Genomic DNA, 17,170 nt, shown 5'->3' with positions numbered 1-17,170 from the left:
GTATTTTGAGCTGAATCAAACAGTAATTTCAGCTCAAAATACCTTGAAAAAAACGCATTTATGAAATCTAATTAAAAAACCAAATATTCCCATTTATAATCCGATTGGGAATATTCTATTTCATTAATAAATAAAGATCCATCGTTTGAGATAAAATATAAAATGAAAATTCTAAGTAGACAAACATTTTAAAAGTAAAATCACATGGCTGGAACTACATTAAATATCTGCAGAAAAAAAATACAAACTTTGATAGATAAAGAACGAGAAAAATGAACGCTGTTCAGTCCATCGGCAATATAGGGGGAAAGAAATGGATTACGTAAAAAAGGAAATAATGGAGCTTGTGTTATCTTGTAAAATGAGGTCATTGCAAGATGTTCAAGAAATTATCATTTACCAGAGATCTATAAAATCGCAAAGCCATTCTTTTACGAAATAATCAAAAGCCTAATATTTCCAAAATCTGAATTTTTAGTTTAAAAGTATATCTTGTTCACACCATCTTCCTTATCGTTGCCATTTTTAAAACACAAATAAAAGGGTAAATAATAACTCAAATAGTAATAAAAATATTTTATGAAATTCTTAAAGACCAATGAATAACTAGTGAAATAAGTTATCATATGCAAGAATAATACAAATATCAGCATTCAGTATAATGTGCCATGAGCGCATCCTACGAGTAGTTGACATTCTGCAAAACACATAGACTCGTAAAGGGGCGGTATTACTCAAGGAGGTTAGAATAGAAGGAGGGAAGGTTCAACTCAAACTGTGAAGCTTGGCGGCCATGTTTCTGCTATCGCTGTGACTTGTGCAAGGAAGTCTGTAATTGCAATATTTCTTTTCTTTTCTTTTTGAAGCATGTCAGCTTGTGTTGTATATGGATGCATAAACAGATTTTCGAAAAAGATTCCTGGGATTACTTTTCACGCGTAAGTATTGATTTTCTTTTTTTTTTTTTTTCTATGTAATTTGATAACTATGGTAAAAAATATCACAATGTCATGTTGTTTTCTTTCCAGATGTAAAAAAAGGGACTTAATAATAATCAAAATATGTTAAATACATTTTAATGTTTCTGTTTATAGCTGGTATCTTTGTTCCTTAACATAAAATGATGTATGCTAGGATTTAAACTGTATAACTTGAACGTTTTAGGTAATTCGTTTGATAATTTTCATGAAAAGTAAGACACCAATTGTTACTATTTTTATGAATTTTAAAGGTGTCAAATAAAGTAATGCTTTTCTTTATGTATTAATTATTATTCGTTTTAAAGTTTTTTGAACTGTTAAGAATATAATGTGTGCATTTGATCAAGATAAACTACGTTTTCTGTTGTTAAAATGTTTTTGCACAAATTTACAAATTTGTGGGCAGTATAGCGATAAAAGTAAGTAAAATATTTACATAACTGAACAGGTGAAAAGATATATCCAAAAATAGAGGTATATTTCTCTAATTTAGCTTAATTCAAGGCAATTTCTTTGAGATTCATAAATATGAAATGCGCATAAACTGAAGTCACTGAATTCACATAAATCTGTTTTATTTTATTAATATTTATTTTCTTGTTGTTATAAGGTTGTTAGTTGTGAAAAGAATCTAAAACTTTCATTTTAAAAATATGCAACCTGTGACTATTTTTTTAGATAATTACCTGCTATTAATTTCAGGTTAAATATATTTTAAATGATTCTTTAATAAATTACAATATTGTGAATAAATCAGAAATAGCACTTCTTAAAGGAAAAACTGGAAAGCACACCCAACAGGTTGCTAATAAAACCTAAACAAATTCTATTTTTAAAAGCTTTAATGTTATGCACATGCATTTAGATTTCGAACTAATTCTTATTGATTTTCTGTGCGTTGTAAATTACGGATATCATCTTTATAACTTTGAGACTAAAAATTACAATAGCGAAGTATTTCATTATAAATTTTACGTATTTTTAGAGGAAAATACATGCACGGGACATCTTAAAAACACGTACGTTTCACTGCCGTAATGCAATGTTTTGAAGTTATGTGGTGATGGCGATAAGGAGCGCGCCTTGCGCCCTCCGATAAGTGTGGCAACCCTAGAGGAGAAGTTTCTTTTGAGTAGCGAGCAGAGCGAAACAGGCAGGCTGTCGGGCAGTGTGCGCGAAGTTCCTAAATAAAGCTTAATTTTTATTGTGCACTATGTCTTGTTAATATTTATATCAATGCAGTAGGAACATAAATCTGTGATATGGAATTCGAGGATTGGTGATAAAAACATATAGGAAATCACCATAATGGTAACCCGGACTGTGTTAAATCGTATGAACAGTTCTCAAGCACTTTCGGTTTTGACTACAAGCCATCACTCAAGATCTCCAAACCAGAAGTAATGGATTACATCGGTTTTCATCCTCCGAATCGCAGATGAGTAGTAATTATAGATCATTTTATAATTCTGTTTTCTACTTATCATTTAATTTCATTTTCTTTAGTTAAATTTTTGCTTTTATTTTGGCTTAAAAACCTTGCACAATGTCTGATGTTCATGCCGTCCAAATTCCGGTTTATAACCGATTAGACCCATCTTTATGGTTTATTATGTGTGAAAGTACCTTTGCTCTTGCCACCCCCAAACTTATCACTGAATCCATTACTAAATATAATTATGTAGTTTCTCATCTTCCTCCAGATATCGCATCACTAGTACGGGATTTACTTATGAAACCAGACCCTATTGATCCATATGCAAAGCTTAAAACTGAGTTAATAAATCGTTCGGGAGAATCTTCTCAGCAAGAAATTCGCCAATTATTATCTGGAGAGGAATTAGGCTCTCGAAAACCTTCCAATTTGCTTAGAAATATGAAACGTCGAGCAGAATCTTTAAATGTTCCTGATAACTTAATGTTAGAATTATTCCTTCAACGTTTGCCTTCGACTGTTCAGTCTATTTTGGCAGCGGTTTCCAATTTAACTGTAGATAAAGCTGCAGAAATTGCTGACAGAATTTTAGAAGTAAATCCAACCCCAGGGACTTGTGCCCTTTCTCGCACAGTCGATCAGTCTCTTGAGGATAAATTATTTAAACAAATAGAAAAATTAAACAAAAGTATTGATCGCATTTCTCTTTCTCGTGGTCGCTCGCCAAATCGCGGAGATCGCAATAAGGAAAGAAGCAATTCCAAAAGGAGAGATTATTCTGTTTGCTGGTATCATAGACGTTTTAGGAAAAAGTGTAGAGATGACAAATGTACAAAACCTTGTTCATGGCAGAGAAACGAAACCAGCAAAGAATAGAGGCGACTTATTCTTTGCCTCAAGTTTCACGTCGCCTGTTCGTTCGTGACCGTAGAACAAACCTTTCATTCTTGGTCGATACCGGCTCTGACGTGTCCTTACTTCCAGCAAATAATTCTCAAAAACGAAATTCGTCCCAACAAACACTTTTCGCTGCTAATTCTTCTACTATTCATGTTTATGGTCAAAAAACACTTTCTTTGGATTTCAAATTAAGACGACAGTTTACATGGACTTTTCTTATAGCAAATGTTAGTACACCCATTCTTGGAGCAGATTTTCTCCATTTCTTTGAATTGGTGCCTGATCTCAGAAACAAATGTCTCAAAGATTTAAAAACGCATTTTAAAACCGTCGGTTGCGTGAAAAATGCAAGCATTTATTCAGTAAAAACTGTATTTAGTGATACACCATATCACAACATTTTAAAAGAATTTCCTTCAGTTACTAGATTACCACCGTTCATTATATCATAACTAAAGGTCCACCTGTGGTTGCAAAACCTCGTCGGTTAGCTCCAGATCGCTTAAAAATAGCAAAACAAGAATTTCAAACTATGATGCAATTGGGGCATTTGAGACCTTCGAGCAGCAATTATGCATCCCCACTTCACATGGTTCCAAAAAAGGGAAGTTTGGAATGGAGACCTGTAGGAGATTATCGAGCATTGAACGCTCAAACAATAAAAGACAAATATCCTATTCCATGCTTAGCCGATTTTACTGTTGCATTGCACGGTACTAAAATTTTTAGTCATGTCGACCTGATTAAGGCATACCATCAAATACCAATTAACCCAGCCGACATCCACAAAACCGCCATATGCACACCATTCGGTTTATTCGAAAGTACCCGTATGCAATTCGGCTTATGCAATGCATCCGCGACTTTTCAACGTTTCGTTTTATAGATGAAGTCACGCGGGATTTAGAAGGTGTTTACGCTTTTGTCGATGACTTGCTCATAGCCTCTAAAGATTCTGAGGAACATTGCAGGCATTTGAAAGCTTTATTTTCCAAACTTCAGGAATATGGACTTTGCATAAATGTTTCAAAATGCACCTTTGGTCAAACGTCTATTGATTTCTTAGGTTTTCACCTTAGTGAAAACGGAATTGAACCTCTTCCTGACAAAGTCAAATGTATTTTAGATTTTCCTCAACCTACCACTCTCACTCAGCTTCGCCGATTTTTAGGCATGTTTAACTTTCACAGATGTTTCATACCTAAAGCAGCACATATTCTTTCTCCTTTAATAAAATTGTTAGAAGGCTATATGAATAAAAAAAATCTCGTTCGCGTGTTCAGGATTCATCCCCACAATTAAATTGGAACGAGAACGCTGAACAAGCCTTTATTGCTGCCAAAAATGCCATTGCTCAGGCTACCCTTTTGAGACACCCTATTCCCGGAGCCCAGCTAAGCATCTGGGTAGATGCCTCAGACGTCGCAATAGGCGGCACACTTATGCAGTTGTCTCAACAAACATGGGAACCTATAGCATTTTTCTCTATGAAACTCAATAAAAGTCAACAGAAATGGTCTGCGTACGATAGGGAATTATTTTCTATTTATTCTGCAATTAAGAAATTCCGACACATATTAGAGGGCAGAAATTTTATAATTTATACGGATCAAAAACCGTTAATATACGCTTTTAAACAGAACCCTCATAAATGTTCACCTCGACAATTGCGCCATTTAGATTTTATTTCTCAGTACTCTACTGATATTAGGCATGTGCAAGGTTCAAAAAACGTCGTTGCTGACGCTCTTTCAAGAATCGAAATTGATTCCATAACAAAATCTCCATTTTTGGATTTTAAAAAAATTTCGGAAGCTCAACGGCATGATCCGGAGGTACAAGACATTCTCAAAAACAACACATCATCTTTGAAACTGGAATTTAAACCGTGCCAGTATTCTGATGGTAATATTCTTTGTGACAACAGACATTCCTCGTCCATTTGTTCCGAATTCCTTTCGCAGACTCATCTTTAATCATCTGCATAATCTGTCACATCCAGGAATTGCAGCTACTACGAAGCTTATTTGTTCTCGTTATGTATGGCCCGATATGAAACGTCATATCAAAAATTGGGTGAAATCCTGTGAATCTTGCCAAAAATCGAAAATTACTAGGCATACTAAAGCACCACTGGGCACATTCTCTCTTCCTGATGCACGTTTTTCAGAAATCCATATGGATATCGTCGGACCGTTACCTCCATCAGAAGGCAACGTGTACCTTTTAACTCTAATAGATAGATTCTCCAGATGGCCTGAAGCCATTCCCATCCCGGTTATGAAAACGGAAACCATTTGCAGAGCCATCTTCAACTGTTGGATATCTCGTTTTGGCTGCCCATCGATCATAACAACAGACAAAGGTTCTCAAATGAGATCCGCACTTTTTGCAGAATTCACGCGCATTTTGGGTACGAACAGAATCACAACAGCCTATCATCCAATGTCCAACGGCATTGTTGAACGATTTCATCGACATTTAAAATCTCTCAAGGCTCACGAAACCAATAATTGGACTGAAACACTACCAGTTGTTATGCTTGGTATTCGTACAGCCGTAAAGGAGGATCTACAGTCATCTTGTGCTGAACTGGTGTACGGCACAACTCTCAAGCTGCCTAGTGATATGATAACGTCATCTAAGATATCTCCGTATGACACTCAATTTATCACGAATCTTCGCCATAGAATGCAACAATCCAATCCAATAGCAACATCTGCACATTGCCAAGAAAAGTGTTACGTAAGTGCTACCTTAAAGTCGTGTACGCATGTATACTTACGTGTCGATCGAGTAAAGCCACCTCTGTGCCAACCATATACAGGTCCGCATAAAGTTCTTTCTAGAACGAACAAAACTTTCACACTTGATATTAACGGTCTGCAATCTACTGTGTCTATAGACCGTGTGAAACCAGCCTATTTGCTTTCGGACTCTAATTTACCTGAACTGAAAACAAATAAAGACTTAAAGACAGTTCAGCAGAATAAATCTGCAAACGAACTCTTTAAGACACAAACTGTCACCAGATCGGGAAGACATGTTCACTTCCCTAAGAAACTTGCTTCTTACATAACAATTTAAAACACTTTTTTTAAAATTCATATCTTAACATATTTCTTGTTATTTCATGTTTATTATTATTTATATGTGTCAATACCTTGTTATATATTGAATTGCATTTTGATCTTTTCTAATTTTATATTCTAATTTTGTAATCATGTAAAAAATACCCGACAGTACGGATCCTCTGAGATAATTTCATAACTTATGTCGTTCCTTTGAATAGCCATTAAAGGAACTGGGGGAAACTCTGTGGTGATGGCGATAAGGAGCGCGCCTTGCGCCCTCCGATAAGTGTGGCAACCCTAGAGGAGAAGTTTCTTACGAGTAGCGAGCAGAGCGAAACAGGCAGGCTGTCGGGCAGTGTGCGCGAAGTTCCTAAATAAAGCTTAATTTTTATTGTGCACCATGTCTCGTTAATATGCAGTAGGAACATAAATCTGTGATATGGAATTCGAGGATTGGTGGTAAAAACATATAGGAAATCACCATAGTTACAAACATGGACGCCGCTTGTTCGGTGGAGTTTCATTCCCCGATAGTGGAGGAAACTGCGAACCCTTCCTCCTTATATTCTAACCTCCTTGGTATTACTTGCTGCGACGTGCTCCAGAAAGAGCTATGCTGGAGGAAAAGAAAATCCCCATCCTTCCATCCTATTTTAAGAAAAATTCAGTGCTAATGACGCATGCGTGTTTGCGCTCATGGTCGCGGATGAGGCGGTCGAACTATAACAAAGCTTTAAAGCTAAGGTCTTTAAAAGTACCTGAAGATAGGTGTTGCTAAGACCTATCTTCAGGTACTTTTTAAAATTTATCAGCTGTGTGACTGATGTTTCAAAAAGTACGAAAAAGAAAAAAATTCATAATACATGGAACGCTTAGGTATTTTCTGAGAAATAGAAAAACTGCCGAAATAATAAGAAAAATATCGAGCTAGCAGGTAATAGCGAAAAATACATGTGAGCATGATGATAGAAACTTTGCGTGTACACCAAATCTCATGGCAGTGAAACTTTAGTTTTCAGACTTGGGCTCTTATACAATATGTATAGGTATATAGCAGCCTTACTTTAGACTGACCATGTTTACGTAAGTCTTGCAAAAACGGGTGAAGATTAATTATGACCAAAAAGATTGCGTTTCATCAGTCATTCTTAAAGTTTAAGCATAGTCATTAAAGGTGACCCATATTTCACAATGAATTCTTGTTTTACCGATGTTCTTCACCTAATATAGAGTAAAAGGAGGCGCTGCTTTCTGAAACTCAAATTCACTGTATGTTCCAGCCTGATGGAGTTATCTTACAGAGCATTTCGGCCTTCTTACAGCCTGCCACTTAACATCTCACATTCTATGACATAATTTTGTATTACAATTCTACATAGCTTGTGTCATCGCTTAACCTAGGAATCCCCGTGGCTATTTTATGATAGAAAATATTTCATAATAGAAAATATTTTCATCATATATATTTCATAACAGAGAATATTTCCCGTTCATAGCAGACAATATTTTTTCAACATTTAACAACTATTTGACATGAATAATTTCGTACATTTCAAAACTCTGTACCTTTCTATCAGATGTAGGAATGTTCCTTTACTTAACGGCTCCACAATTTTTATAATTTAGATATCACTTTAAATAATCCAACTCTACAGTTACCCAGGCGTTTATAACATTGATAACGATTAGAAGCTATGAAGAACAATTTGTTACTGTTTTTTTACATAATAGGAATAAAGCTGTCATATTTAGCAAGGTGACAGGTCGGCCAGGACATGTGAAGAAAATGCACTGTCGCTTTCAAAATGGTATCTGTAGTCAGCAGCGCTGATTTAAGCTCATTTCGGGCCCTCAGCAGATCTACGGGCCCCTTGGCCCTGGCAGATCCAAGAAGGAGCTCTTGAATCCGCTAACAAATGAAACAAAATTTTAATGATTCATTTTTATTGTAAAATATATATAAAAATAAAAACAACGTTCTTAAATGTAACATAAAAAAAGGTAAAAATAAAAATAACATTATAAGATACAACATATAACAAGAGTTATAATATTATCTTTTATGATTTAATAGTGACAAACTGACGTATGATAGTATCACTTTTAAGTTTCTCCACTGCGTTATATTCTATATATAATAGCAACAATGCATCAAGGTTTCATTAATTCAAATTAGACCTTAGGTATGTTTTTACTCTTTTTAGACCCGGAAAAGATTGTTCTCCTGAAGGGTTAGAAATGCAATAAATTTGCAATAAAGTTAGAATATTCGGAAAAGTTGCTTTCGTCGTCTGGGCTACCTCAAATTTTCATAAATCGTGTTTTTGTTTAAACTTTTGCACAATTTTTGAAAATGAATAATTTCGTTTTGCAAACTTTCTTTGGTTTCGTCAATATCGTTTTTATGTTTCTCACACAAAATGTCAATTGATATTTTGATTTCCTCTTGGTCTAGGGTGGAAAAAGCATTTAAACGCGATGTTACTTCTTCGTAGCATTTAATTCTTTTTTTAGTGTCTTGAGTAACATTGTTGCATATTACATTAAATACTTCAATTCTAAATCTTTCTTTCGCTTCTAAAGTGATTTCGGTTGTTTCATCAAAAATTATTTTTCTCCTGTTTGTTCTTTTAAGTTAATCTTTATTGTATATGTTCGTGATATCCTCGCCTTCGAAAAAAAGTCTTTCGTTTCTAACGCGATTTCATTAAAGTGTTCTCTTATTTCTGCAACAAAGGTTAACAGAGGATGCCATCAGTTCTAATCCAATGATCTGTTCAAGTCCACGGTTTATAAAGATTTGCTGGTTGCATTCACTCGTTCCCAAATCCTTGTCTAAATCGATGTTAATAGAGTTGTTTCGAAGGTGTCTATTTTATTGTACAAAGCCTTTGCTTCGTTTCTAACTGCAGGTTTCTCTTGTGTGTTATTGCTTAATTGAAAAAAAAAATATTACCTTGTAGTTTTTATGCCAAGCGTTTACTGCTTTAAATCGGGAAGACCATCTAGTTTCAACCAATCGTTCTACAGTATATTTACAGCTTTGCAGTAAGTTCCATCGTTAAGGGGAAGCTGAAAAGAACTTGTAAATACTTTGTACAGTTGTAAAATAATCAGTAAATAGTTGTAATAGTAGTTGTAAATAGTTGTAAAATAGTCATAGATGTGCAGGTGAGAGGCGCGGATTATTTTCGCAAAATCATTTACTATTTTCCTAAAGAATTTTTATCTTCATCTATCGAAATTTTTAACAAGAAATTCTTTTTAGGTCCAACTTATACAAGACCTTCCGAGCCCCTGGGCGCCCGCTCCAAGCTCCCAATGGCTAAACCTGCACTGGTAGTCAGTCTAAATTTACCTCAGATTTAAAGCTACGTATTTTACTTACTTTCATGTACAGTTTATGTTGTTACATAGTTAACCCCTTAACGGTTGGACCCGGATTTTCTCGTTCTTTTATGCAAGCTCCTTAACGGTTTCTCCCGTAATATTGTCATTTTAATTAGCTCCTTGAAAGCGGACTGACCCGTGATTTTGTTATAGACTTAAAAGAAACGTCAAGAACGGATAGCCCGGATTTTTGTCATATGTAAACTGCCATATGTAAACTGGCCTTCACTTTCATCCCCAAGTGCCTAAGGGAAGAAGCGTCCCTCCAACCCTGATGACAATAGTTAATGAATGACCCTCAATAGCGCGGGAAGTTTTTTACGATCAAGAAATCTTCTTGATGTTTTACGATAACGGCGACCTTACACTGGTTCTAAAGTAATAAGAAATTTGTTACCAGTTAGAAAGTTAATAGAAGAGGAAATAAGAATTTCTGTTTTAGACGTTGATTGAGAAATTAAAAAATATACGAAAAGGAGATTTTTATAGAATAAGCTTTTATTTATAACTCAAATGATTAATAAATTAAAAAAAGAAAAGTAATTTAGCTGTTGTTCTGCTATTGGAAGGAATTCAGGAATGTATGTATGTACGTCATGTGCATGTGTCTGTGTATTTTTATGTGTGTAAGCACAGGTATACGTTCGTATGTATATATATGCGCATACATGAACACATACATCCATATATACATGCATACATACATAAATTTTTTAATCTGATCCCGATAACAGAAGAGTTCCGTAATTTATTATATGGATAAATAGGAATAAGAGATTAAATAAATTCTTTACAAACAAAATTCATTTACAAATTTATATCATGAATAATGAAAAAAAGTCGCGCCCTATATATATTTTTGACATTGGAAATCAACTGTTTGATTTCGTTATTTAAGTGTCTGCCCTTTTATAATCCTTGATATAAATTGCACATGAATATTGTATAGAAGTTTAATTAATCTCTTGTTCCCATTAAAATATGCCATAAATTATTTTTTGCCTTTGGCTTATTAAGAATAAGTTTTGAATAAAAGCTTATGTCATAAAACTTTTTAAAAATTTTTATCTTCTTAATATTAATAACTCATTTTCAATTGAAAAATCATTTTTTAAAAATGAATAATTTTTTTTTTTACTTCCAATAAAGTAAATGAATAACAATGAATAATATTTTTTTTTTTACTTCCAATAAATGCCTCAAATAATCGAAAACATTTTCTGACTTTTCACTCAGAAATCTGAAGTTACGTTAAAAATATCATACACATTTCAATTAACAGAATATTTTACGTCAGTGCAAACGTTAAAGTTTTGACTTTTGTAGTTTGTCTTCCAAATGAAAATATTTGCAAAAATCGTCTCAACATTAAATTTTAAAAATGTAATGGAATTTTATAAAACTTGTTTTACCATAATGTATTATCATCCGCAATCAATATGTTTACAAAATTTGAACTCGATAGCTTATCAGGAAGTAGTATAAAAATCGTTGACGACCTTCTGTTCATAGCCCCAAATACCATGAGTGAATTAAATATGTGCTACTTCTTTGCAGAAGTATTATGCTGTTTGAAAGAGGTCATCAGATGAAATTTTGCATATTTTTAATTATTTATATAACTACTTATACTTCGTGCATTTTGCAACAATTATTTCATTTAAATCCCCCCCCCCACACACACACACTTAATGACCTTATCACCATTCTGATGAATCTCGAAGGCTCTGAAAAACCAAACTTTGAGTATGTTCTCATAAATTTAACTTGATAAATACTATAAAAATACAACTGTTCTTATATGAGTAGAATTTATCGCCCGATGGAAAGGTTTTGCTAGATTGCTTTAGTAATCGGTAGAGTTTTATACTGATTTTAGGCTCTTTTTTCTTAATTTTCAGTTGTTATTGCCCCACCATCAACCTCTCGAGAGGACTTTCGGCTCGCTGCATATTTAGAGTGGCCCCATGCTGCACGGACACTATACATTTACAAACATTCATCCTTCTCCGGGATTCGTGCCAGACCCTTCCATACAGCAATCAGCGATGCTCCACCATACCATCTGAGCTGCAATTTTCAGTTGTTCATGAGTCCACTAAAAAGCTCTGCTGCTTAAAATGTCAATTGCTTAAAAATATTTGCAGTCTAAAGCAAATTTGATATTTGCATGTTTTTACCTTAATATTTCTTTACAAAGATAGAATGATAGCTGTCAATACAGACGGGTTTAATGTATTTGGATTACGGCGAAGCACGCAATTGTTTATCTGCCGAAGAGGAAGGAAACTTTCTAAGATCTGACTTATATTCTCGTTCCACTTGTAAAAAAAGCCAAGAAAAGGTAGATGCAACCAGTTCGTTGGCCAGGATTTGAAACCGTGTCGAGCAAGCTGTGCTTAGCGATTTTAGATGCTCTGTCAGTGGGGATGCGGAGTCTTTTTTAAAATCTTGTTTCGAAATCTTCTACCCTAATTTAGTGTGATAGTTGTCGTAGTATGAGGGTTAGGGTTATTTAAATATAACAAAGCATACGAGAACTATGGGCCTTCGTGGAGCCCTTTCAGTGAGAAACTGGGTTACACATGTAGAAAACCATGAAAAACAAACAGGCAGGAATCCCGTCTCTGAGAAACAGAACTGATTATTTTTTTTAATCTGAAATTTAAAAGAAATAAGATAGAAAAGAGCGCTTTTCGGAGGAGCTGTATTCAGTATACGAAATTTATTTAAAATAAGCTGTAAGCTTTTAGTACAGTTTTTGTACAAGCAAATAGTAGTTTGCCTATGCTAACTGCCCCAGTGGATTGGCTGCCTCACTGTCGGTGGAAAAAAAGAAAGTAGCTTAGCTTTCGTATGTAACTAACATGCTAACCAGCATGCAGAGCTCACCCTTCATTCTCTATTAATTCATTAAATGAAGATTAGATCATCAGATTAATTTTGCTTCTTGCAGTGCCAGTTACAAATCGTATAGCTGTTCAATAACATTTGAACTATATCATTAACCTTGCATATTGCTAAAATGTACTTGTTCTTTAAAGTCCTTGATGTGTTCTAAAAATAGTACCGCAAAGGTTTCAGAAATGAAGTACAATTTAAAACTACTTAACATTTCTATGCATATAAAAAAGTAAAACTGTTTAAAATGCATATTGTTTAACGCTTCCTGTTTTATTTGGAATAATATTTCAAAAATAAAACTCGTGTTGGTTACAACCCAAGCAATACTTAACGGGATAATAAGCCGTAGTTTGATAATGCATTCATGCATTCAGTTTTCGCCGTTTTAATAAAATCCATTATGATACTTATGCTGGTAATTATAAACTGCATTTAAGTATACAGAAGTATGATTAATACACTAATACGCTTGTTATGCTCTGACAAGTTTTGTCAAGATTTCAATTTTTAGTTTATGCAAGTCGTCAATTCCCTAGCCAGATTCTATTTTTATATAAATAGATGCATAAAGGACAAAATGGAACAGTTAATTTTATTTTTTATTCTTTTTCAAAATTTAATTCTTTTAGATATAATTTTTAACGGTAAACGATATTCTGATAAGTTATAATAAAAAATATTACTAATAATAATTTATATCCTAATTTAATAATATTTATATCACTTCACTCAAAACAGAATTGGAAAACTCATTCAAATCACATTTAATCAAAACATTTTACGCAGTTTTGGGAAAAAAGGAATTTTGGGGTTTGTTTGATTTTTAACTGTGAATTCAGTCATTAAAACATATTTACCGTGTTTCCTCATTCATATAAAATTAGCAAAATAATTTATTAAATAATTTTTAGATGTAATAGTATTCTTGTTTATCTTTTGTTATATGACTAAAAATAAATAAAAAAGCGTTTGGTATTCAATATTTATTTTTATTTAATTAGTTAATTACAAATACTTGGCTATTGGTACTCATGGACCTTATCAGATATAGACTAACCCAGTGGGCGGGCCGCGCGTCACCGACATGTCGGCAAGAAAGAGTAGGGACGATCTGGTTTACTTTAACACTGAAACCTATGGCGTTTGTATCACATAACTCTTTTTAATTATTAAATGTGAAACGTTGTACAGTGATGAGACTATGAAAGCCACAGTTTTTTTCCAAATAGGATTTAATATATCTCATTAAAGCACTTTTTACTTCATTTCGCGCATTTTTACTGCATTTCGCATAATTGTTGTACAAACATCTTTACTTTGGTAAAACGGTAAAAACTCTAGGCACAAAATTCATGGACTTAATTTTGCATACAAATAACGTAAAATTAAATAAGATTGACACTACGTGATGCTTTGAAATAAATAAGGTAAAATTAAACAAGATCTGATAACTTTTTTTTTTATTTATTTAATGACGATTTTCAGGCAGTGATTTTTAAAACTATAATAACATTACAAAACAATCATTTATTTGATTATATCATCATTAACTTATTAACATTAAAGTGGAATATTTATTTTAGTAATTTATAAAATTCGGAGCATAAAATTTTCTGAGTTTCCCTTCATTACGAAGGGGAAAAAAAAGGGGTAAAATAAAATATAGAAGCTCTCAGATTTTATATTACGCCTAAAAGGAACCTTTTTTTAACGTTATGTGTGTTACCTATATTTGCTGAATATCATGTGCTTCGCCCGTAAACCACATACATTTGAAAACAGCATATCTTTAGAATTTCCGCACTGGAAATAAAACTGTTATTTTCCGTGCAGTGCTCTCTTTGAACTCGTTGAGTTTGTTAATCAAAATTTCGTTAAATTTTAGAAAATATGAAATAGATTAAAACAAATTCGAAATTCAGCCTTCCAGATGCCCATGTTCGGGTGGAGGATTACATTATTCAAAATTTGATGGCTTTAGATACTGTCGTTTTTGACACGGTGCGAGAAACATACATGTATTCATGCAGATTCTTTATTATTTAATTTCTTTAAATATAATACAGGGCGATAATATTTGGTAACAACAATTTGCAAGGAGACACGGTCATTTATAGTAAATCGGTCATAAAACAGCGCCGCTTCGAAAAATGCCGCTTCGAAACTAACAGCCTTTTTAGACTACCGCCCCTTTGGGCTAATAAATTAAATTAACAGTAAATAATAAAAAAAAATCTTACGCAGAACTAAAAATAAATTAAAAAAATAATCACTGTAAAATACAAGCAAAATTAATTATTACTGTGAAATACAATTTTAATATTAGAATTAAATGTATAAAAATTATTAAGGAGTCAGAAGTGTTTATCACTATGATGTATTATGAAATATAATTGAAATAAAATTCCTTTATAGAAATTGTGTTATAATATGCATCTATAATTTTAAAAAAGCAGCACAATTTATAATTTTAAACAAAAGTTTCAAAAACTCGTTTTTAAATTATTTAGTATTTTTTACTTATTTACACCAATAAAAAGCATAAAAATTGCAAGAGATAATTGCTTGTTTGAAATTTTCTATTAGTTCAGATTTAAAAAATTATTTTCTAAAAGAAGTAGTTACAAATTTCCTTACAGCATAGGAAAAGCTGAAAAAATAATCCAGCCCTGAAAGCATGCAATAGCTTTATAATTATTTGGAACGTTAATTATACTTGATATATAAGCTAAATTTTTAAAAATCAATCTCAATTTGAAAAATAAAAATACGGAGAAATTCTAATTTGTGAAATGAGGCGCTACAACCAGCTTTTTCTTGACAATTATACACGCTGTAATAGGCAACCACTATTAAATTTCTGCAAATCGTCCCTACTCCTCCGGATGTTATCAAGGTGACAGCCGGAAACGCCTCAGACGAGGGAGAAAACCCATTTGGGTTAGTCTATTTCTTATAAGGTCCATGTTGGGACTAAGACATAGTCCCTATTATTACATATTATTAGGCCTTGAAATTATATTAAGGACTTAATAGAATTCGGAAAATCCTATGATTAAATAAAACTGCGGGAACTGCTAGTAATGGCAAATTTTAAATGAAAATAGAAATCTAGTTAAATAGATTACAATAGAATAAAAAATTATTTAAATTGACTATAATCATTCTTATATTCTATGTCATTTGAGTACTATAATTTCAGTTATTAGCTTAAATACTGCAATTTAGTCATATAATCTACATTTTACCATTCATTTAACTGAAATTGTAAGTATAAAAAGGGATTTTTGTGCGCGTCTGCTTTATGCATTTAATGTATAAAATGTGGAAAAGTGAGAAAATCCATCCAACACAGAGAAATAATTCTTTCTAGTCTGTGGTAAGATTGCATCAAATTCATTTAAACTTCGTTTAAATTCGAAATGCGATCTCTCAAATCAACAAAGGAATACATTTTTGGTTTTAAATTCCACATTAGTAGCAACTGTAAAATAGCTAAACTTACCAAAATATTTGTAGAAAACCGCCAAAATTATAGAAATTGCTATAAAATCTCGAAAAACATTAAGAAGATTATTGCTTATCGATTCCATGCTGAAAAGATCAAGCGTTTACGAGGGTGAGCTCGACTCTTAACGAACAACTTGTGGAAAAAATTCAATGCTAAAATATAAATATACCTATGCCAAATTTTCCAAAAATTCCTGATAAATATTGTACTCTCATCGTAAATATATATGGACTTATAATGTGAAGAAAACTGCGTCAGTAAAAGAATGGATTAAAATTTAATTTCCCAAAATAAATTGGCCTACTAAAACTATAATAATATACTAAAATAAATACTATAATAATATACTAAATACTATAATAATATACTAAATATACTAAAATAGATAAGTAAAGAGTAAAAAAATTGTCTAACAAAATAAATAATGACCTTTCTTAAAATACTGCCCAATAAAACATGTCGAATAATTGAAAATTTACAAGCTTGGAAGCTAAAATTGTAAAAAGATTTCGGAAAATTCGGACGTCACATATTAAAAGAAACAAGTCTACAAGCTACAAGTAGAAAGAAAGATAGGGAGACGAAACTAACGCAACAAGTACTTCTTGCCATTCAATAGCGGAGAGGCAATTTTATGGCTTATCCATCACACTAAGGGGAAGCAAACATACTGCCCTAGGTTGGGCCATCTTAGAGAGATTTCAGAAAACGAAAGCGATTTTTTCGAGGGGTTTGTTAACTGACAACACGGCCATTTTCAAAGCATTTCGTTCCAAGGGGCGGGCCCGAAAATGGGTTATGAACCGTTTACACTAATCGTTTCCCTGGTCAACCTTGTTTAACGATTCGAATTGCGCTAACTTGCATGTAGGACTGGCGATAGACTTCGCAGTCCAATACAAACTTCACGATTTCGAAATTCTGTCACCTGGTCATTTACAAAAATTATAAAAATTTTCTCATCCGCTACAGCCGC

At 33.1% G+C, this 17,170-nt stretch overlaps 1 protein-coding gene across 3 annotated transcripts in view; it reads right to left on the bottom strand.

Annotated features, from left to right (window-relative positions):
• Positions 1–544, bottom strand: part of LOC118196395 (carnitine O-acetyltransferase-like) — a 68,800-nt gene extending 68,256 nt beyond the window's left edge. For 2 of the 3 annotated variants that reach the window (XM_035367843.2, XM_085806709.1), the window contains exon 1: positions 249–392. In XM_035367843.2, the coding sequence (XP_035223734.1) occupies positions 249–371 (123 nt within the window). In that variant the 5' untranslated portion in view covers positions 372–392. The other variant, XM_035367844.2, reaches the window with a different exon arrangement.
• Positions 545–17,170: the final 16,626 nt, after the last annotated feature.

This window comes from Stegodyphus dumicola, chromosome 12 (genome assembly GCF_044657685.1).
Source record: "Stegodyphus dumicola isolate Sdum_Otavi_A_Nest chromosome 12, ASM4465768v1".
NCBI lineage: Eukaryota > Metazoa > Arthropoda > Arachnida > Araneae > Eresidae > Stegodyphus > Stegodyphus dumicola.
This window is presented reverse-complemented; position numbering and strand designations above follow the sequence as displayed.